This window comes from Amblyomma americanum, chromosome 10, assembly GCF_052857255.1.
Source record: "Amblyomma americanum isolate KBUSLIRL-KWMA chromosome 10, ASM5285725v1, whole genome shotgun sequence".
Lineage (NCBI taxonomy): Eukaryota > Metazoa > Arthropoda > Arachnida > Ixodida > Ixodidae > Amblyomma > Amblyomma americanum.
This window is the reverse complement of record NC_135506.1, coordinates 10,338,311-10,353,890: the sequence shown is the minus strand read 5'-3', so window position 1 is coordinate 10,353,890 and position 15,580 is coordinate 10,338,311. Positions and strand designations below refer to the sequence as shown.

General features: G+C 45.6%; 1 protein-coding gene across 1 annotated transcript in view; it reads left to right on the top strand.

The window, feature by feature from the left end:
- The window catches only part of bma (SCY1-like protein bma), a 183,341-nt gene that overhangs the window by 30,176 nt on the left and 137,585 nt on the right, over positions 1 to 15,580 (top strand). Inside the window, exons 2-3 of the mRNA XM_077640381.1 lie at positions 7,358 to 7,666; positions 9,942 to 10,076. Coding sequence (XP_077496507.1) covers positions 7,358 to 7,666; positions 9,942 to 10,076 — 444 coding nt within the window. The remainder of the gene's footprint in view (positions 1 to 7,357; positions 7,667 to 9,941; positions 10,077 to 15,580) is intronic.

The following is a 15,580-nucleotide window of genomic DNA, read 5'->3' as shown; positions in this document are numbered from 1 at the left end:
AGGCAAACTCGAGCGTGACAATGCAGTAGTGATTCTTTGTGTGGGTGATAGCGATAACAGCAATGTCGTATTTCGCTAATTCCTGCCATCGCCGTCTCCCGTTTTGCGCAGCAAGCGACGCCGTGCCGTTCGTGAGGAGCGAGACCGACGACAGACCCCCTATGCGGCCGCCCCCGTCCCCGCACGAAGCGACGAAGGAGCAGCCCCATCGTGAGCGACAACAGCGCAGGCGTCATCGGCATCGTCAGCACCGCCAGCGTCGGGTCCAGGGCCCAGCGGCCCGCAGGTGAGGCCGCTCCCATCAAATGAAGCTGTTCCTCCTCCTCCTCCTCCTCCTCCTCCTCCTTCTCCCCTCCTTCCTCTTCCTACAGAGACTGAAGGAACGAGAAGTCGAAGACGGGACAGGTCCTGACTTTTGAGTGACTTTTTTTTCTTAAAGAAAGACTCCGGGGGCTGGTCGCTATGCAACCAGTTCTTTTCATCTTCAACCTGTAGCATAACATCGCATCAGTGACGTCCCGCTACACTTTGAAGACGAAAATATCAGTCTCCGAAGCGGGAACTGCACATGTCGGTCATTTGTAAAAGATAAAAATAATATTATTCAGTCAGCGGTCTCTCCGTCTGCTCGTTTCTTCAGTCCGTATTCCTTAGCTTCTTGAGATGGTAGCCCTTGGAGAAATCATGAGCGACCAACTTAACAAGAACAGTTGTGATTTTGAGCCGCCGCAGCTGACTGACGTTGACTTAATTTCCAGCAAATATCTACAGGCTTGGCAAAACGAGGACGTGTCGTTTCACGCGCGTCCCCGCTGGAGCATTGAAGCGTAAGGACGTGCTAACTCAGGAAGGTTTCAAGCTCTGACACGCAGATCAGAGCACTAGGTAACGAGCACTGACGATACCTTCGTTTGAGAACTATTTGAGCACCTGCTCACAGAAGTCTGTTGCCTGCAAGTGCTGACTGCAGATACGTCAACATTCTGAGATTCCGGTGAATGTCAAAGTGCCTGAGTGCCTCTTAATTAAGCTCGCATAATTCGTACTACAACAAGTGAAACCGTATTAATTCATTTACTTGTATTTTTCGCTTCAAACAAAAAGTTCGCTAATATTTGGTCGTCGCAAAAGAGGTGGTGTAATATAGGGCTGTCAGATTAACAAAATACAGAACGGGTTCTCATGGAATGGATGACTTTCAAAGAATATTAGATCCTGTTCCAGAAACTGATAAAATAACACACTTCAGCACAGCAGTGATCCCATTTATCTATCTGAACTCTGCTTTTCTTTTGATAGCCCAAAATATATGGCTGCTTTCAAAAGAACCTGCCGAATAATTGTAGTTTTTGGTAGCAGACATGTGAAATCCGTGAGGTTGAAAGCAGCATGCGTTATTTTTTTTCTCCATTCCTTTCTTAGAACCTAGCAAACATAAATCTGGCGCTTTAACCTTCGCTTGAAACCTAATCTAGACTTCCCCGCAACTACACTCTAACCACTATCCATCCATTAGCCTTTATTTTTGGAATTCGGGGCAGTCGCTTTCCTTTGCTCACCAGCTCCTGTTCAAAAATTCTTACTTGTTTATGCGCGAAAGCTTAATCAGAAAATTCCTCACTCACGTGCCCATTTCTTTTTCTGCAACATCACTGCGGCCCCAACCACCTAGCCAGAAGGAAACTCTCACACTCACTGCTGTTAACAGACACTGGTCTTAATGGAAGCTGGCTTTTCTGTTGAGTTCCGCTTATTCGTTGCTCATATTTCCTGGACCAGTAATAAGACGCCTAGTCTTTCGACAGCCAAGGTTAGGCTTATTCATCGCGGTGAATTCAATGCTTTGTGTTTTTCATGTTCCTTTTATGCCAGCGGGAGCAGCCGTTTAAGTAACTCTGATTTGTGCCTTTTTTTATTAGCACTTGTTATTTGGTTTCATTGAACCTCTTCTTTATCTTTGACGATGGTTTCCGCCTAATTTACTACTATTCAAGTTTCCGCTCACGAATTTCTAACTAACAAGCTCATTAGCGCAGTCCAACAAGAGCATGGAAAAGAAAAAAAAAAGATTTTGAGATGCGTTGGTAGCAACAGCACTTACTTGTAGAAAAAACAATGCAATAAAAGATAACAAAATCAAGAATAGAAGATTGCCCCTCATGTTGCCAGGTCACGTGAGAGCTCGTTCCGAATGACGCAGCGTCAACACATAAACCTGATTCTATGCCGCGCCAGCCTAGAACGCCTCAAACGCTTGCGCCATCATATCCGGAGATTATTACTCAAGGGCGATGATTTCTCCAATTATTCATGGCTACCTATCGTCTCCACCATCGCGCACCAGGATAATCGGGAATGTTGTCGCTGCGGCTACAAGCCAGTCACGAAGCGATCTTACGTCACGTTCTCATGAACCTTCGTAGTCCGACTCCTGATTTAAGAACCAGGTTGTCAGTCCACACTGCTGCTATCCTTATTTTAAAGAATGTGCAGTGAAATTTAAAAGAGGCTATGTTAGGTAAGATAACGTTGGAGGCGACGTGTTCGGCCACCCACGGCAACCATGATCAGAGAAATAGCATTTACTCTCTTGCGCTCTTAACAAGGCTTGGTTGTAAGAACGATAACATATCAGTGTTATATTTTAAGGCGAAAGACTTTAATGGCGTCCCGTCCGTCCGGCGTTACATCCAGCAAGTCGATAAAAAAATACTTCTGCACGGTGGTATTCGAACCACCATCCTCCCGTTCAACAGCCGAGCGTGCTAACGAATACTCTACTTCCTGCCAACGCATATGTAGTTCTCCTTGTCTAGGACGCTGGAGAGTGTTTGCGGAGAGGCGTCCAATCAGACGGATGCCTCCCAAGCGCCCTCCAGTGTCTCCAGCATTTAAGATTTAGAAATAATAGTGTACCTATTTAACACCTTAACCACCCATCAGTGACACAAGTAGTAACACAGCGCTACAGGCTTTCTCCTCACCGCACTTTAGGCCTACGAAGTGCCCCCCTGAATTTTGTTTTTACACTAAAGCACTGTCTTAGTGTCTAGCGAAACACCAAATAGCCCAGTTTGGAAAGCTGTTCACATAGCACTACCAAGTGGCTTTTATTCCCCCTTTTTATTTCCAAGTAGATTGAGATAAACAATAAGAAAGTAGCAACCCCCAGGTGTGATCTGAACGAGCGTTTTCCGCATGCCACATGGGAGAACCTAATTTGTCCTGTAATTGTTTGTTTCCTTTCTCTTAGCCTACTCACGATATTCGTTAGCGGCCGTTCTGGAACTTCGGTGAGCACGCAGGGTGCATCAGATAAATTTCAGACTCGGTGTGAAACGTGTTAGCCCCTCTATTTAGCAGCTTAGGACCTCTATGACACACTGTAATATTCAAGGGCTCCGCTATATATATAAGGCATTAAAGTTTACTCGTCGACGTAAATGCTCTTCTTTTAAACTATTTTACACGCTTTTTAAAGCTTTAACTTTTTTTCCCCATCAATGGAAAGAAATCTATGGTTTCTACGTCCAAGATTTTATACCTGAGATTGTTCGGCTCTTTGAAATCTATTTATTTAGCGTGGACGTCGTGCAGCTCTGATTTGCTTGCGGCCAGTCGCTGAAGAACGTAGAACATTTGTTTTATTTTTTTGTTTCCCCTAAGTACTCGGTGCATAAAGTGCGGTGGACGAGATAGAAATTAAGGCTCACTGGAGCAGTCGCCTTCTCGCATCAAAAATGCCTTCTGGCGAGGCAATGGACCGTGTTAAACGGCTCCTCATAAAACAATGGTGTTCTCTGCTGGACAGCGGTCACCTAATTAGGGTCGCGACGTCCCATTCCTCAACCAGATCTTTTTTTTAATTTCGAACCATTAGTTGATCGTTCTCTTTACGTGCTTGCTGTTTGATTTCGTTTTCTTGCGCAGGCGGTGATCTGTACTGGCTCTGCACGAGTGTGCGTAAATGAGTGTACTCGTAAGCCCACACGCAAGCGCATGAGCACGCTTCCTTTACACAGCAAATTCAAGTCGGACAGATTTAAACAGGTGATACGTGTGAAAGGGGGTGAGAAAGTTCAAGAGTCGCTCGGACGATGGGAAATTTACGGACAGTTTGTGAAAAGAGATTATAAAACAGGCGAAGGCCATTTCGAAGAAAGCACGATGATGCCGAGGTTGTCTCGCATGGTTGGCTAAGAGCAGCGAAAGAAAGTTTTAGAGGCACGAAGGCTAAACTCCCGCATTTTGACGCATTTCCGACGGTTCTTGCACATGAGCCAAAGGCATTTACAGCATGATTCGGGAGGCTAAGAAGACATTGAAAAAGGTAGTGCTCTCGCTGAGAATACATATTTTTGAGCATACCCGGTAGTGCGAAGTAGTCAGGTATTGTGCGTCGAGAGCCGTTGTTTAGGGTCCACATTGACCTGCCGTGTTAATGTAGCCCGTCGCAACTTTTGGCAACGCTTCAAGCCAATATAAGCCAATCCAAGCGGCGAAGAAAGAAAAATTATTGGAAAAGAAGAAAGAAGAAGAGAGGAAGCGGCGGTAGAAAATGGAAGGACTCTGCTCTGGCTGTGTTGTATGGACGGTGTTGCTGTGGTTTCTTTATCCTGCTTGCTCTTTGTCACACTGTTTGTCTGGCTTTGGTCATGCAACGACTTAGCAACAGCAGCATCAGATTTCGCCGAATGTTTTAACTGAGGCGTAGCCTAGTTTGCGGACCTACCTCTCTAGCATGATCCGCAGGAAATATATCATGACTTCCTCATCCGTCATATAATTCTCTCTTCATCGGCTTTGCATCACGAAGCGATGCTGTGGGCAATCAAAATATTTTTTGATTCTTCATATATTACACAGCTTGGTACGAAATCATTAATTCAGCATTCATCACCGCAACCAAATACCTAATAAGGAAACAGAGTGCTGATCTAATGTCTAGAAAACTTGAACCTCAAGATATTCACTTTGGCGAAACTGATCATCACGCCAGCGATTCAAGGCGCATAACTTAGCATTGTGGTCTCCTTTCAGTTTTTTATTGTGCATGCTCCGATTCTATGCATGTCAAGAGTGCGTGCAGCTTTCGAGAAAATATTAGCGGACATTCTCACTAACTGATTCTCAAGGATATCACCAAAAACAAAAAAATATCAAGTCCACTCAATAATCAAAGTAAGAGCAAAAGCGCCGCATCGAATTCGACTCCATAGAAGTATCTGTCAAGTTTCGGAACGGCAACTCCAAATACTTTCCTCTGTGCTACTGCTTTCTTCAAAACTAAACGAGATTTTTCAAATCGCGCGCACATTATGTTCTGTAGGATCTTAGTTGCGGCCTTGTTTAGTCGTAAGTGGCGTCTTCTAAACCTCTTTACCTAACTTTGTATTTCCTCGCAATCTGATTGTCTGTACACTGTAATGCACAAGTCTGCTCTTTACTGAGATCCTCCCTAAAATCCAGGCTTTCAATTTAGCCACGAAACAAGCTCAGCTTTTCCTGAAGTCTCTCGAGTGGGCGGTGGTGGCGTAAAGCTGAGAGAGAACGGCCTTCTATAGTGCAGTGTCTAAGTTGTTAAATGTGAAGCCATTGGTACGTGAGATTGATGTTTCGATCTGTTGAGCCTAATCCACGATAATAACTGCTTGGCTCGATTCTTATCTCTCTGCAGAGGCCCTTAACTTTCGACGAAAGTTTGTTCTTTTTGATAACCGTGCAACGGCGAATAGGATGCGCTTAGATTTGCTCCTTATACCTTGATCTCTCATTAACGCACGTTAGTCGGTCGGAAAACAAAAGGAGATCGATTCAACTATCCGTACGTTAAGAGTGAAATGTATACAGGAGATAAGCGTGTGTCAGCTGAGCTCCGCAAAAGCAACTATTTTTACAGCGGTTTTCAAACTTTCATAACAGAGTATTTCCTGAACGCGGTCCTCCACTTGACCTCAGACAAAGAACTGATGAATCTGCCGCAGGATGTCCTGCAAAGGAAATCATTTTCGTGTTCCATTTTTTTTGCCGACTCATTATAAGCAACCTCAGGCCGTCGAATATGTTGTGCGTGGAGGGTGGGGCAAAATAAAAAATAAAGGATTAAAGAAAACAGATTTTACGCATCGCGTCTGAACACAGCATTGTACTGGTGGCATTGAAGCTGCGCACACAGTGAATGGTTACAACTTGTGGCCATATATGACGTGTTTTTTTTTTCGACATTTGACGTTCAGCTGTACATTAGGCAGTGGGACGTTCATCATTATTCTCCTCACTAGACCGGTCAAGAGAGCGACTCTCGCAATTACTATTAAATTAAATTGGTTGTTGGCGAAAGGACATGACGCAATATCAGTCTCACATCAAGGCGGACACCTGAACCGCGCCGTAAGGGAAGAGATAAAGGAGGGAGTGAAAGAAGACAGGAAGGAAGAGAACCTTCATCACGATTCTCATCACTAGACCGGTCAAGAAAGAGAGCGACTCTCGCGATTACTATAAATTCCGTTCTAGAAACTCTAACCGGACAATAGGTCAGAGTACCGGTTTTTTTTTTTATTAATGAGCAGCAGCATTGTAAAAAGTACGCTGATTCATTCGGATACTGTTCTTCCGCATTACCAGCTAATGCCTTTCATGGCAACGACTCTAAGAGACGCCCTACCCTATCGGACATTGAGCGCTGCCGCAGTTTTCAATATTCCCGTTGAGATGGCGCCACCGCATGACGGCTGCGATTCCATTCCAACAGCGGCAGAGAGCGGCTAAGCACCTAAGCATATTTCGCCTTTGCCTTTGTGACGCCGAAATAAAAACAACAAGCTCTTCCATGCCAGCGAATCTCCTGCACGTTAGAAGCCGCAAACGGCGTTATTGAGGAACATAACTGACGCGTTATTAGTTATCCCTGGCTTTTCAGCGTCTAAATAAGCAAGGGTCTTAAAGCGCTGCAAAGTACCCTGGACGAGGGAAAGCGGGACTCACTGTCGGATTTCGCGTTTGCATCGTGAGCGAGACGTTTATGGTTTCCTCCGTTAAGAGGCAAGGCGTTGATGTCGGTTAAGTCGCTTAGTATAGTTGCCGGGCGCACCAACCTTGTTGCTGATTTAGACGGGAACAGAAAGTGAAAGTTGAGAACATTTTTTTTTTCTCCTGCTAAGCGTGTATCCTGGTATTGTAAGGCCGTCCGAAGGAACACACCTAGCTGTTTAGGCGCACCGTGAAGTATAGGACAGATGTATGAATTTCTTTCTTCTGTCTTTTCCTTGAATACCGAACAGAAGGCTCACTCTTCATCGCGCCTTTTCTCTTTGTTTCCGTCCCATCCCCCAATGTGTGCAGGGCCCCGTAAAAGGTCTCCACCATATTCCCGAGGACGCCCAGCTCGCCGCATGTGCTGCAGCTGGCGTCGGCTGCGGCCGCCGCCGGCTCGCCGCCGTCGGCCGCTGCCCCCAGCGCGGGCACGCTGGCGGGGGTGGGCAGCCTGGCCGCCGCCGCCTCCTCGGCTCCGCCGGCCCTGGCTCCGTCCCCGGCCACGCTGCCGGCCTCCCTTGCCGCCGAGGAGCGGGGCAAGCTGTCCGTGGCCGGCCTGCCCGTGAGCCCCAAGGGCGGACGCCGACGCTCGGTCATCGCCGAACTCGTCAACCCCGGCGGAGGAGACAAGGTGCGCATCACACGGCTAAACACCATTCCCAATGCGGTTATGCATTGTAAACCCAGCGGTCATCCTACGGCTAAACACCATTTCTAACGCGGTTATGCATTGTAAACCCAGCGGTCATCCTACGGATAAACACCATTTCCAACGTGGTTATGCATTGTAAACCCAGCGGTCATCCTACGGCTAAACACCATTTCCAACGCGGTTATGCATTGTAAACCCAGCGGTAATCCTACGGCTAAACACCATTTCCAACGCGGTTATGCATTGTAAACCTAGCGGTCATCCTACGGCTTAACACCATTTCTAATGCGGTTATGCACTGTAAACCCAACGGTCTGCCCTCGGCTAAACACCATTTCCAAAGCGGTTATGCATTGTAAACCCAGCGGTCATCCCACGGCTAAACACCATTTCCAACGCTGTTATGCATTGTAAATCCAGCGGTCATCCCACGGCTAAACACCATTTCCAATGCGGTTATCCATTCCTAAACCAGCCTGGCTACATTGTCGCGCAATAGTTTTCGCGTCCGCACTTCACAGGAAAAATTCTGCATCCGCTAATCCTGGCAGCACTGCTGAGTAAATCTTCCAGCCAACACGGTGAAGGCCAGACTTAACGAATATACTGTTGAGTCCACACCTCCCTGCAACACTATTATGCATACACAGTCATCATTATGCATACACAGTCGTCATGCATACACAGTCGTCATTTCTTGGCGAGACTACAGGGTCCGCACTCTACAAAAAAAAAAAAACTTCCGAGTCCGCGATTCGCTGGGAGCATTACTGAGTCCCGACTTTGCCGAAACACTGCTGAGTCCTCACTTTGTCGAAACATTATTGGAGCCCACCTTCTGCCAAAACACCGCTCATTATTTCGCACTGCACGGCAACATGATTGAGTCTGCCCTCTGCCAAACACTGTTGATTCCGCACTTCCCTGCAACACTATTATACACTCTGCGATAACAATGCTGAGTCCTCAGTTTGGCGCAACACTACTGGGTCTGCACTCTGCGAGAAAACTGCCAAGTCCGCATTTCTCGGCAGCACCATTGAGTCTGAACATTGCGTAAACACTGCTGGCACCACATTTTGGGGCAACACTAATGAGTCTGCTTCTTGGAACAACACAAATTCATCTATACTTTTGGCCACATTATTTAATCAACACTTGCAGACAACACTCTTCAGTCCAGACCTTTCTGTTAGCTTGACCATCAATACAGCCGACAAGTAAACACCACACAGGAAGAAAGGACGTGCCAGCCTCGTGCACGTCCTTTCTTCCTGCGTGGTGTTTACTTGTCGGCTCTATTTCTGGTCATGCTCCACCAACTAGCTCAGAAACAAATTATTATTTTCTGTTAGCTCTGTTGAGTCCTTACATGGGGCCCTCACACGTTTCCGCATTTAGTTTAAGTCCTATAGAGTCCGCCCTTCGCAGCAACACTCTTGAGTCCGCATTCACGATAACACTGCTGACTCGGCAATTCGAGCCAACAGTCTTGAATCCGCAGTTCGCGGCAACAGTTTCGGTTAGCGGATAGTGGAAGCACGGGCATTGAGGACGAGCATGAAACAACTCACAGAACAGGTGCGTCAGTGCGTGTCCTGTTGCTGCTTTCGTGTTTGTCCTTGTTTCCTCGGGCTGCCGCACTTCACTTATGAAGACCAAGCTCAAACTAAAGTTCTAATTTAGCAGCTTTTGTGTTCATGCATCAGTGACATTTGCGGGCACGTCCTGCAGTACTCACCTTCATAACTATTCAGGTGAAAATGATTCGTGAGCGCACTCGGACATGACTTTACTACACTGTCCGGTACCACAACCAATCCTTTTTCGAAGTTCGCGTGTCAAGTTCTAAAGGGCCGGAGGGCCAGGAAGAAAGTCTCTACCTTCACCTTTTCAGGAGACCTCTTCAGGTCTCTGCCAATGTCACGTTGAAGGAGCGGGTTTACATTTTCATGTTAGATTTTGTGCATTCAGTCTAAATGCGGTACAGGGCATTTACTGTTACTTTTTTCTGTCCAATGGCCGTGTTGTAGTATGAAGAGGTGTGACCGTAGCACAAATAGTGCAGAGTAAAAACATAAAGCGGTTTCATTTCATTTTATTCTTTTAAGACCCCGTTTGGTGGATTACAAAAAAGAGTGTACATAAGGAGTCTTCAGTTTCTGAGATGTGAACGTACACTACGCATACTCCTTCATTTTAAAGCGACATTTGTAGTGATGTATTTTTTTTATTTTGTTCTCCATGCGTCCAGCTACGCGCCCGGCCTACCACGCCACTGGAGGCAAACCCCATATCCCAGTTCTACGAGATCGGCCGCCAGACCGCTTCTGCGGGACCCGAACTCATATGGAAAATCTACGACGCGCAGCGCAAGTCTGACAAAAGGGTGAGTGCTCTCGCCTGGCTGGGATGCGGCAGATTTGTGGGCAGCTAACAGCGTAATTTCGGTCGCCATGAGTGCTTTCTATTTCTGAGTTGCGCGCTACTCACCTAAACAACATGGACAGCACACTCACCGTTGCAGGGTGCAGTGATAATATAAGGGAGTCTTGTTTACATAAGTGTCGTCCATCCTTGCTGCACCAGTCGCTCTGAACATTACTTAAAGGGCAACTGCACCATTTTTTGAGAATTCCGCGGCATTTTAGGATTCAAACCTATATAGGCTGTAGGTGAAGTATGCCAAGTGTTTTTGCATTAGCACTTAAAATAGTGACGTTGTGAACGATTGAATTTTAGGCTTCTCCTCACAGCACCGAAGGAGTGCGGGGAAATTGAGTGTGACGTCACGGAAGGCAAGATCTCAAATCACCGCTGCCGTCAACCACACCCCGCCATGCCTCGTTGGATGCTGCCAAACAACGCTCGGCGGGCTTTACCTTCAGTGGCGCCGGTTTTTTTCCCGTTCAAACCAAGCGTTTGTGCGTTGAAAATGTACCGACACCTTCGATAACGTCATTATGCCCCCCCCCCCCCTTTTTCTTGGCGCGGTGCGACGCGGAGAAGCTTGAAGCCCGTCGCGATTTTAACCGGCGATTACGTCACTATTTCAAATGCTATCCCGAATGAACTTCGCATGCTTTACATGCAAGTTTCACGCATTCAACTCCTTTTAGCTCGTCGATTTCTATAACCTATGCAGTTGCCCTTCAAGTAAGGTTCAGTAGACACAGGACGTAAAATTATATGGCTTGTGTTTGTTGTCCTCCATTATCAATCAATCAATCAATCAATCAATCAATCAATCAATCGGTCGGTCAGTCAGTCAGTCAGTCAGACAATCAATCAATCAATCAATCTAAATCAACCAACCAACCAATTTATTGATCAATCAATTAATGAGAATCAACTAGTCAATCAATATGTTAGTTATTTTTAAGTAATCAAAAATCAAAATTTATTGCCGCATAAATTTCCCTACTTATACACATTCATTGCAAAACGTTATCATTTGTAGGCAGCGCGAAAGCACTTCAACCAATAGCCCCCAGAACACTTGCCATTCTTTTGCCACCAACATAGCGACAGCAAAACGGAGATAAAAAAAATTTATTGCGTGGATATTCAGCGTGCTTTGGGCATACGTGGGACACCTCCGAAACATGCATACATTCTCAAGGCTTCTCGAACGGCAGTACAGCGTCAACTTGAGCTGGTTGTTGCAAATCCACCTTGTGAAAAAACTGCACTGTGCTGACAGATGCGGACAACAAGACGGAAGTGGACAGGGCCCGCTCAGTGTTGTAAACTTTCGCGTTCTTGCCCTTTTCTGTTAGAGCAGTAGTTTATTTTTTTAGACTTATATAACGAGTTTCATTGACTTGTTTTGGCTTTCTTCCTTCTGCACTGCTCCGTGCTTGCAACTTCCTTCAGTTGATCAAGTTGTGCGCGGACTATGTTGGTTTCGAATACCTTTACTTCGTATACATAAGGAACCTTTCAGGCCAATGGAAAACATCTTAACGACAGCGGTGCCCAGAAGGGCGATGCTTAGTTTGACTTTCGACTCTCCTGTTAGGTCGGTGAAGCCGAGTAGCACAGCGAGCTGAACTGAAATCACCACACGCTGGCGTGACTGTTTGCAGCGTGGTGCAGTTAAATAATTTATCTCGACTCCTCCCGTAGAAAGTCGGCGTTGGCCGATGGCAACGTCGAATGTAGACGGGCACAGTCGAAGCTGCCTCAACAAGAATGTGTGCTCGCTGCGAAGCTTCGAGACCAGCTCCAGTGTAGTACACAGAAGCTTGCATTTAAGTTCCGCTCTACTTTTAAGTTTGGCCACGCCGGTAGACACAACATACGGGTATGCCGTCACTCGAGGTAATGACGAGTGTTGGGGAATATTGACATAGAAAAGATTTTTAAGAAATTCGTTGCATTATCCCAGACCCAGCTGCTCTTGACGACAAGGCACTGCAAGGAGGCATTTTCGTTTCAAGAAAAATATTTTAACAATGGAATAAATAAAATAAGCATTTTTCAGCACTTATGCCGGTACGGCTCTTGTTTTTCACACTGACCTTGATAACTAAGGAATTATAAAGGTATTAACTTTTACCCACAAGCAATGAATCTCGTGAACGACATTGTCGCTCTTTGTCCTCTGAATGCTTCTATTATTCCTGCCTGTTTTAGCTTAGTAGCTACCATAGAGACACTGACTGCTACATACAGTACGCCTGAAATATAAGCACACTAATGCAGTTGAACTATTTTGTTGTCAGGACGCCTCGCCATACGATTCGGCTTTTTTTGCGCTTAATTATTCTATGTTCCTGCTTACAGTGACTTCCAGTGCGAGAATATTAATTTTCTGAACACCGCTATAATGCAGCTTGTAATCATTTATAAGGCGAAGTTATAGTTGAACGAGCTGAAGTAAGACAGAAAGCTGTGTATGTATTAATTCGGCTCCAGAAGCGAATTACTCCATTTTAATAATTTAATCTCTTTTGCATATAATCATCGAAAATGCTCTGGTATTAAAGCTGAGAATGTCAAAGTCGGGAGTTCACGGTTCATGTTGCTGGCAGTAACGAAGAAAAATAAAACAAAAACAGAACTATTCCATCACGCCCAATACAAATTGCGAAGGCAAACTGCCTGTATTTTCGATGGGCATTAGGTACAAGTATGTTACTGCATTAAAACATATAAATGTGGTTTCTCATATATTTTGATATATTCGGCCGCTGCAAAGTTTCTACGCCTAGAATGCCAAGCGTTTTAGTTATTAATGACAAAGGTGACAGAAAAAAAAGGTGCGCTTTTTTGCAACGCATCTTCAGCACGACGATGCCTACCTAACTTTGCAATACCCCCAAGTCACTTTAAGCCATCGAAGAAGGGCCGTAAAAAGTTTTCTGCTATGGTTACCTGAAGTAAAAGCAAGGAAGATCGAAGCTTTCTGCAAGAACGAAGAAAAAGCAGAAACAAAGGAATAAGGGCAAGACACTTCATTTCAAGCATTTGGTTTCGAAAAGTCCTGCTCTGGCGAAATTCCAAACAAAGCAGGCCCTTGCTAAAAACTAGTAGAAGGTGGGGGGATCGCGCTTCGTGAAAGGCAAAAAAAAACAAAGTTGTGACACGCAGACCACGCAGTTACAAAGATAGAAAGCAGGCGTGTCGGCATTGAAGTGGGCAAACTTTCCGAGCAATTCGACCAGGTAACAGGCGGAGTTGCTTAAGGTTCACCTGGCGTTGACGCCGACCGACTGAAAGGCCTCCCGTGTCCGTGTTCGTTCAAAGAACGGCAATAAAGCGAGACCCTCTTCTCTGATGCACCTATTTCGGGTGTCAGTTTGATGCTTTTTTTTTTCTCGCGCCTGTTTCTCGATTTTGTTCGCCGAATCTTCTATCCGTAACTGTAGCCGGCTAGAGAACAAACATATTATTTTCCCACCTCGTATTTGCTGCTTTATTGGCAGCTTTCTTGGTGTTTTTTTTTTTCATTTTTGCCTTCCTTGCCTTGTTTGGACATTGCTAGGCGCAATTTCGGTCTAGGCTGAGATAATCGGACCCTTATAAAAGTAGTCTGTAGATAGTCTATGGATTTCTAGACTCTATACTGCTTTCCTGTAAATATTTATTTTGTTCTATTCAAAATCTATAGACTGTCTATAGACAAAAGTCTACTCAAAGTGCACTGCTTAAATGTATAGATTGTCATAGAGTGTCCATGAAATTTGCATTGCCTATAGACTAATATTAAGGCTTTGTCTATAGACAGGCTATGGAATTTATAGAGAAAAGTCTATGAATGGACAGTCTATAGACTATCCAATTAAGGTTTTAACGCTACCTTTCTCCCGTGAAAATAAGGGGTGGGGTATCCCGTGCTCTGTGCCTTCCTCTGACACGCTTACACTCGGCATGCAGTGTGGGCATTGCATTTCCTCTATTTAGTGTGCCAGCGCTAAAATCCTAAACTTCAGGTTTCGCCGGTGTTTGTATCAAGTCTCTCCACGTAACTTTGAATTTTTTTCGGGATGCAATAACCTGTGTCTCACAAGCCCCATCGGTGGCGGCACCTGCCATCGCAGGGCATTGGCCCATTGTTTAACCGCTGCTCCAGGAGGGGTATGCGGACTCTCACCAAACTGTGAATGTAACATAGAATGTGACCAATTCCACATATATGTGCATTGACCCATTAACGCTATAACGTCATATTCTTCTGGAGCAGCCCAAGTCCGATTTCACCGATATTTGTTGGAAGCACGCTTGACCTAGAAATCCTAGCCTCGAAACACAAAACCCAGGTGACAAGTGAAGTTCTAGCCGAGCTAGCTGATAAGAATTTGACCTAACCGCGCTAAATCACCTGCAATTTTGAGGAATATAAAACGCTTCATCGGCTACCGGGAACATGCAATACTTGGTTAAAATCTGTGGAGTCCTACAGGATAGAAAAAGGAAACTCTGAAACTAAAAAAAGTGCAAATTTTTAGTATGTAGCCGTAAATTCTGTGCTGAGGTCTACCGAGTAAAAATCCTAAATTTGGCTCACTGCATAGCTGACATGAGGCAAATTGTGCTCAGTGAATTTTATCACACAAATTTTTGCATTCGGCAAAAAAAAAAAATTTGAAGTTCAATGCCATCACGGCCGGTGATTGTTGTCCCGTAATGCCAGTGCACTGCCCAACACGGCGGCGGAGTTGCTCGATTTCTCAATCTGCTGTGTACTGTCACATTCAAACGTTCATGATCCCGCGCCCTGATAGTACCCGGCACCAGCGCTTCTCGCGTTCTAGATTTTATAAGAGATGAGGCGCAGGCTGTACCAAGTGAGTCGGGCATCCGGCGCACGCGTCTCACCACCGCTCCTCTTTGCCTTCCCTTGTCTCGTCCAGAGCCGACACATATTGCCGAGCTTCCAAAGGATCAGAACTTGAATAGGACAAGCTGTCAGGCTATAGTTGGTGCTGATCCATTGCGGTTGACAGCGCTTCGACACGCGGACAGGGGACAGAAGCAGAAAAGACAACGACACAGGCGCTGAACTCCAACTTTATTCGAGAACCGCCGAGACACTGCATATATGCCCAAAACACAAGCGCAAACACGCGGGGATTTTAAGCACTCGTGGCAACTAGAAGTGATATGACAAGTAGTGGTAAAACAACAAAAACTAGAAATAGAAAGCCAAGGATAGAACAGGAAAGGATAAAACCAGAACAGGGTGAGAAAAAAGAATTGTAAGCAAGCCACTTTTAAAAAAACGCCAACATGTGAAACAGTGGAGCGGTTTGACAAAAAGAATTTTCAAGAACTGCATGGTCCGATAACATGGAACTAAGACATATAGACAAACAGAGATGAAGTTGCCACGAGTGCATAAAATCGCCGCCTGTTGGCGCCTGTGTTCTGGGTATACACGCAGTGTTT